Source organism: Drosophila miranda (assembly GCF_003369915.1).
Source record: "Drosophila miranda strain MSH22 chromosome Y unlocalized genomic scaffold, D.miranda_PacBio2.1 Contig_Y1_pilon, whole genome shotgun sequence".
NCBI lineage: Eukaryota > Metazoa > Arthropoda > Insecta > Diptera > Drosophilidae > Drosophila > Drosophila miranda.
In genome coordinates, this window is record NW_022881603.1 from 18,865,504 (window position 1) to 18,873,313 (window position 7,810).

Below are 7,810 nucleotides of genomic sequence, written 5' to 3' on the forward strand. Positions count from 1 at the left end.
CGGCAAGGCACGGCACGTCGGTGACTTCGCCACGTTCCTGCCGCTTCTCGGGCTCCTGCCACTTCCGAAGCCGGCACTCCCGAACAGAGCGCACTAATTGCTGCTGGAACTTCCCTGGGAGCTCCCCGCAACCCTGTTTTTCATCGGAAAGTTTATGAAATTCAATTTCCCCCAAAATCCTGCATATCTGTAAATCTAGCCGATTCTATGCTCAATCTCAGAATTCCCAACAGTTGCCGTCTCCAATGCCCCTCCACCATACGCCTTGGCACGCGTGAGCAGCACACGCAACTTCGAGCTCGAGAACCACACACCGCCGGCATGTCCCGGCTCTGGACCCATTGCCATGACGAACGGCACCATCCAGTTGCGCCTCCGCGATGGCGTGCGGTGAGTGTGGACGCCCCCAGCCCCTTGGCTCTTCTTTAAGACCGACCCCTAATGTTAATACCTTTCTTTGCATGGGGCAGCATTGACATGACTCTGGACAAGGCGGTGCGCGTGCTCAATCAGCGCAGCATGGTGGCAGTTGCTCTATCACGCAACTGCAGCAACTCGGCTTTGATCCACCCCAATGGACGCATCTTGCAGAGCGGCGCTAAAGTCGAAATAGTCAGCTACGACGGCATGAAGGGCAATAACTTTGTGTGAGTGGGAATGGCCCTTACCCCAACGTGGCATCTTTTGAATCCTTTGAATTATCTTCCCATTACAGTCGCTATGCCAAGATGTGGTACAAGGGTGTGAGCTTCACCAGCGAGGCGTGCGCTCTCATCTACCTGGTGGACACAGCCGGGACGCGCACCACAACCGACACTTTCACCGATCTGACCAAGGACTACACCCTGGCAGTGTTCTATGAGTGAGTCACCCCGGCCAATTGCATCGCTTCTTATTTGGCTAATTTCGATTTAATTCCCGAACTTCTTGCAGCGACTCGCGCCATGGTCCCTCTTATATGGCTGAAGCCCATGACGTGATTGCCAATTCAGCTTACACCTGTACCGAGGATGGCACTGAGATCTATGACATAAACGGATTTCGCATCACCCAGGCAGCCGATGGCCTGGTGAAGGTCACTCGTGTGGACAACAAGTGCTTGATTCGCACCAGTCCCGGCAATGGATCGGCCACTTTGACCACACCTGGCATCCATTGCACTGCCTCTCTGGGCAAGACCTCGCATCTGTTTGTTCGGTGAGTCTCAAACCGATGCTCTCAACCCCCCCCTCCCCCTCCCCCTCGCCCGTCATCCTGCTCTGCTAACTTCCGTTCTGTTCTGTCCTTTGTAGTCGCAATGAGAAGCGCATGCACTTCGATGGATCCTGTTTCATTGTACGCAACGCCGGACACTCCGCCGGCTTCAATGAGAACAACCTGCTCATTGTCTACTGAGCGGCGTTCGTAGTCCGGAGATAGAAACGGCGCAGTGGTAGCCCATCCCACACGCACACACTCACACATGTCAACTCATTTCACCTGAAACTTAAACATAGACACCTACAGCAGCACACTTGAGGGACCTTGACGTGGAGAGAGGGATTCAGTTAGGATCCCGGAATTTAGGAATATCAAAATCAATTTGGGAAATAAGTTAGAAAGCAAATATGTTCGTACAAAAACCAGCACCACACCACACCACACACAAACACCTCAGCGAAGGAACTCAGCCCAGTCCTATCTGGGTTCCGATTGCTCGACATGGGCGCAACACAACCACACCACCAACCCCCAGGGAATACTAGTTGTCTTTCGTTTACCATTGCCTACATATATATCATTCCGTATATATGCGTGTATTACTAGTTGTTATTGCAAATCGGGAGCGCTTTCCTGCTTCCCCAAATCAGTTGGCCAAATCAGACCGATCTCAAGCTGAAGCGGAACCAATCAGAGCCGAATCGCATCGAACAGGGCCGTGCCAGCGTTTGGTGTTCAAAAAAAGAAACATCGTTTTTCTACTCGTTTCCATTTCGGCTTTTTCAGTTCTTCTAAATTGTTTCTTTTACGCAGTTCAGTTCTAAATTTTGTTTGATAGACTTTAAAAATGGCAAAACTCAAGAAAAAAAAGTTTAAAGAAATATCTCCCAAAAAAAAATTTACAAAATTATGCACAGTTGGTGCGTCTGATTAAGCAACGTGTATTCAACAATTATAGTAGATCAGAGGACTAGTTCTCTTGGGCGTTACGCTTAGGCAACGTAACGCCAGTGCCGATACATTATTTCTAAGCTACCAGTTCTTTCAATGCAATCCAATAATGTTCATCCACACCCGTAGCATACAGACACTCGAACACGTAACCCATAATCACACACACCGCACACTCTTTACAAGAGGCAAAAGAAAGTGAATTATTTGCAAGAGGCACAGCGCCAGCCACATTTAAAACAGCCACAGGACACACATGAAAGATAGAACAGATCCTGTGAAAGGTAGAAAGTGAGAGTTTATTAAATTAACCCCAATTGTAATTTGATTAAAAGACACTTGTCCTGTGAGGAGGACAATGAAAGAAACCCCCATACAAACACAAAACATAGGCTTAATATATACATAAATACGATGGGATGTCCAATTATAATACAAAGTTAAGCCCAGTGTGAAAAACCGGGGTTAGCCTTACGTCAATCTCCAACAACTAAATTTTCTATCATGTAAAGAGAAATTCATGTGCCCCAAAATCAATACTATGGAAGTATAATAAATTTAAAATGCAATCTGTTCATTCAATAAATTAATTTATTCCTCCAAAAGAATGGTGGAGCAATGGAGCTCGTTTCGTTTCCTACCCTCCATCCTTTGCTAATTTCTTGGTGGAAAGAAAATGTCGACTGCCTCCTGCCCCGTGCCTTTATGTGTTCGAGTATTTATGTACCTTCTGTCATACATGGCCGGGGGTATCGTAAATTTACAACAAAATTGTTTTATGGCCCCACTCCATGGGCCCTCCTGGCCCCCCTCAGGCGGAGCTTGGCGTTTACGCCGTCACCTGAAGTGCCATCAGGAGTTGGACAATTTCAGGCCCTAGACGACAGTTTGGTTCGGTTTCCCATCTTTAAGAGCACTTGGAATTTATTCATTTAAATTTCTGTGAGGATTTCCAAGAAAATAAATTTAAATATCTGCCGCTATAGAGTTTATATTTAAATCCGACTTAATGTAAAAGCGGATTACGCTCTTCCATTTTGAAGGGACTTCGGATAAGCCCTATCTTCGGAGACATCGGGATATGGAAGACCTTTTTGATCTCCAAAAACCAAGCTTCGCGGGGATACAAATATTTCGTTGAATTTTTAATCGCACATTTACGACACAGCTGTTTTTATTTTATCGTAGCGTGACAACCCTGGGCGGCCAGTGTGTACACTCTTTTGGACTACAATATTGTTTGTCTTGCTGTTGACAGCGGTAAATTAGGCAAATGGAAGGAAAAGTACATTGACATTTAATTAGTAAAATGTCTTGAGCCTTGTCGTTACCTGCAAACAAATCCAAATGCACAGGGATATCGGATCGACTGTCATGCAGAATAAAGTTTCCAACAAACTTAACCTGGAGCTGGAGGTGGAGGTAGGCACGTGGCGCGGATGCTACAGCGCTGGCTGTGGCTGTTGATAAAGATTATTTGATAATGTCTTGGCGGAACTATCTGCCACGTCTGTCTCTGTCATAAGAAGAAAGTTGATACATGGTTAGAGATACACAAAGAGAGAGAAAGAGATATGCATACGGAAAGTGTGTGAAAGCGTGGAGCAGTGAGAGCGGGTGCGGAAGCCACAGCGTGGATACAGAAGCAGCGGTAAGTACAAATAGCCCAACCAGGGAAGGATCAAAATATTGATGTCTGGAATGGCTTTATTCAAGTGTGAGAGCCTAACTGGGACTCGTGCGAGCAAAGGACCGACCCCACATATGTATCTGTGGCATATTCAATGCTCACGCTTGTGTGACTGCGCCACTGCGAGTCCTTGTCTGCATCCATTTGCCGCTCGCACCCGTGTGCCCAACATCAAAAGCTTTTCACACTTAATTGGGCGTAAAATTAAATCAGAATTGATTAGAACACTTGAATGACAACAGCCGTGGCCGTGTTGCTGATGTCAATGGCATCAGAGAGAGCCGCATCCTGCCAGCATCCAAGCCCCCAAGCCTCCCAGCTCCCAGCTCCCAGCTCCCACTCCACCTCCTGCCAGCAATTCCGCTGGCATTCGATTTTCCCCAGCTGACGCACGGCACGGCAAGGCACGGCACGTCGGTGACTTCGGCCACGTTCCTGCCGCTTCTCGGGGCTCCTGCCACTTCCGAAGCCGGGCACTCCCGAGACAGAGCGCACTAATTGCTGCTGGGAACTTCCCTGGGGAGGCTTCCTCGCAACCCTGTTTTTCATCGGAAAGTTTATGAAATTCAATTTCCCCCAAAAATGGGGAATGGAATGGAAAAAGGCCGGGCATCAATTTTCCTACATTATCGTTTAATGAGCCGACAATTATGCGAGGCCCTCTGCTTCGGCACCATGCACGTCTATAGATATTCAATTAACTTGAATTCACAGCCATAACTCTCCGAACGAGTGCATTCCACATGCATTTGGCCAGGGCATAGGGCAAGTCAACTCGATTTCCGGCTATCAAGACATGGCTGAATTTCAGACGTGGAATGCAACGCCATGGAGTGCCGAGTCCAGGCAGGATAATTACATTTTAATCGGGTGATTCGAGCGGAGAGGAGAGTCGACAGCAACGTCAACGGTAATGGATAAATGCACATCTTCCGCCGCCCTGGGGGACCTGGAAGCCGTCCTGGGACACGGCACATTTAATGGGAAATGAATGGCAATGTTGGAGGTAGAAAATTATGAAAACGTTCCCAGGGGTAAGTTGTACGAAAACCAGCACGAAGTGCCCTCCATAATCTTCCACTTAAAGTTGATAAAAAATGTAAACGACTTTCATTTCGCCCGGGAGCGATACCTCTGACGAGGACTTCAAAGGACAGCTGGAAGACCCAGGACAAACTCGAGGCGAAAGTGAGTAGCTCATTGAATTGGATGGATTGTCATCCCAGTCGGTCACAGAAATCAAATCAATCACACCAGCCTCCACCTGAGTAGAGCAGGCAGGTCAAAGTGCGGCAGCCTTGGAGGATAAAGAATGGACCCCTTTTCTGACATTTGGTGATGTTTTGCGATGCAGCAAGAGTGAATTCCTACACCGATTGGGGTAAAACTTGGGCTAGGTACAGCTGGCAAGGCCGATAGCTTGATCCGATTCATAAATAATATACAGCTAAGAGTACTATATGTTTGGATTCATTGGGAATCCGTGCATGGTGATGTCTAATGCAATTTGCGTAATTGAAACCCACTCGAAAGCAATTAAATTTCCTGTGGTTGGACCACTCTCCGGCAATGAGATTGGTTGGAGTAATTGCAATCGAGATTCCCAACTAATCTTCAGGTAAAACAATCCATAATGGAGCAGAAGTTTTGTTCGCACTCGGCATTTATCAAGTTTGAAGTTTTAATTTGCTTTCGCCGCAACAAAAACAACTACAGAATACAGAATAACAAAAGTGTCAACACGATTATAATTGAGTTTAATTAAGCCGCAAAGTAAAGCCTCTCAGCACTCTTGTCTGTGGACCGACCAACAGAAATTTAAAATATTTGCGCTAATCCACTTGGCAACGGCCTAACAGAAATGAACAGCTGGTGGAAGTTCAGGCCTTTCAATGGGCCAACTTTCGGAAAAAAGAGGTACGTGCCAAAGGCTTCAAATACTCGTATTTGCTGGGGCCAAAGTACGTACAATAAACTCGAAGCAATCCGGAGAGCAAAGTTGCGATCTGAAAATTTATGGATGGCGAAGGCCAAAATGTTTTGCTGCCCAAAACCCAGGCTGAACCCATTTGTTGGCCCAGCTCTGAAAATGTCACATGCTCCTCACACCCACAGCTACACCCACACCCTGTGTGGTCTGGGTCTTGGCCGTCTGGGTCCGTCTCGGCCGGATTTGTCTGCGCCAAAGTTCACTGACACTTTCATGAGTTTTCTTGGGTCGACGAAAATAGTTTTTCCACATTTCGCATTCGACCGAGTGGAAATGAAATCCCCTTGGAGCATAGATAGAATATTTCAGAGCAGTGCTCGCTGCCAAAAGCTTACTGTTACACATTCGTTCTGCGAAACGAAATCCAGTTAATTAAAATGTGGCAAGCAAATAATCAACAAGCAATTCAAACTAGAAAAAGACCACAATTCTGCTTCCTCTCTGCCTTTGCCTGCCGTAAATGGCCGTCCAATTGGTAATGGCTCGACAAAAATCCCACATTCATATTTACGAACCATAAATATGGACTCGTACTACCAAAAAAAGGAAAGGAAAAAAATAAAAGGAGGTTAATCAATTTGTTCGCTTGCGGCTGCTGTAAGTGACAACAAAAGAGGTGGTGGAGCCGGTCAAGGCATTGTAGCTTTTTACAAATGAGTTTCCGTATTTCATTCGGATTCCATGCATATTGCATTTTCTATAAATACAGTATTTGCCAACTGTTCTTTTTTATTTTCACTCTCAAACTGAGTCAATGCAGTGCGTTGGCGGAGGTGCAGATGCAGCTGCAACAGCAACAGCAACAGCATCGGGGTGGCAGCATCAGCACCGAAAATAAATTTTAAATATGTCACAAGCAAAATGAGATAGAATTTTTAGGCGAATATTCGCTGTGCCATGCTGCGTGGGCAGCGATGGCCAAATGCAGGGGAAGTCAATACGCTCTAGCCGAAAAAGTGAAAGCCAGCATCAATCATGTGAGCAGGCGAGGGGATATAGTTGTCAATCGATTCGCAAGAAGTTCAGGGTTGCCTACTGAACTGAACCGTTCGACAATAGTTCTCTACGATCCAGACTACAAGGTGGCAAAACAATAACACTCCCCCACACACCAGACGTGCGATGTCTCAGCTAATTTTCATTGGCTGACTTTTCAATTTTCTAATATGCTTTAAAGCTTCTGCTTGATGCTGTTGGGAGCGGCGCCTATTGCTTAATTCGATTTTGCTTGACTTTGATGCTGGCAAACTTCATTTGTCCGACTCTAAAAGCGTGAAATAGGATTAGGCCGACGGAAATGCATTCAAGCTGACTTAAATCCATTTCTAGTTGGGCAACGATACAAAGTACCAATTAATAATCTATAGGAAATCAGATTTGAGAGGAGTTAGGGAAGAGAGAGTTGCAGTGCACGCAGTTTATGGAAGAGATCCATATTAAATTAAGACTGCCAGAAGTATTCCACAAATAGCCATGACCAGAATGAAGTTACTTTGGGCCAAAACGATGACGGGTCAATACTTTTTTCCAGGCTTGTGGATAGATCAGCGTCAGTGCGGCGCCTTAATGCAAATCTTCCAAAACTGTATTTAGCACGCGCGTGTTCTCAAGTAAGTTCACACATATTTAAAGTGAAAAATTTCGCATTTGCAGCACACGAACACACGCACGCACACACAAACGCCGGTTTTGTGAACTCACTTGACGAAAAGAAAGAGCGAGAAGAAAAAAGTTGCCAAATCAAAATGGTCACCGAGCCGAAGTCCGTTGAGCCCAAGGTCAGCACCAAGGAGGCGCAGTGCCAGTCATCGGACTGCGAGACTTCCCAGCAGGAGCCGGTCTCGCAAGTAAGCAGCCCGAAGGGCGCCCGTGTGGGGATCTTCAATGCCGAGGACTTCTTGTCGCGTGCTCAGATGAACGACAAAATCAACAACATCTTGCGCTCGCCCACCAAGCCGCCCAACGGGGTGCGCCAGCGC

General features: G+C 46.5%; 1 protein-coding gene across 1 annotated transcript in view; it reads left to right on the forward strand.

Annotated features, from left to right (window-relative positions):
• LOC117191470 overlaps positions 1 to 1,201 on the forward strand; it is a 48,320-nt gene extending 47,119 nt beyond the window's left edge. The window contains exons 7-9 of the mRNA XM_033396327.1: positions 552 to 647; positions 716 to 862; positions 934 to 1,201. Of these exons, the coding sequence (XP_033252218.1) occupies positions 552 to 647; positions 716 to 862; positions 934 to 1,201 (511 nt within the window). The remainder of the gene's footprint in view (positions 1 to 551; positions 648 to 715; positions 863 to 933) is intronic.
• The last annotated feature ends 6,609 nt before the right edge of the window (positions 1,202 to 7,810 follow it).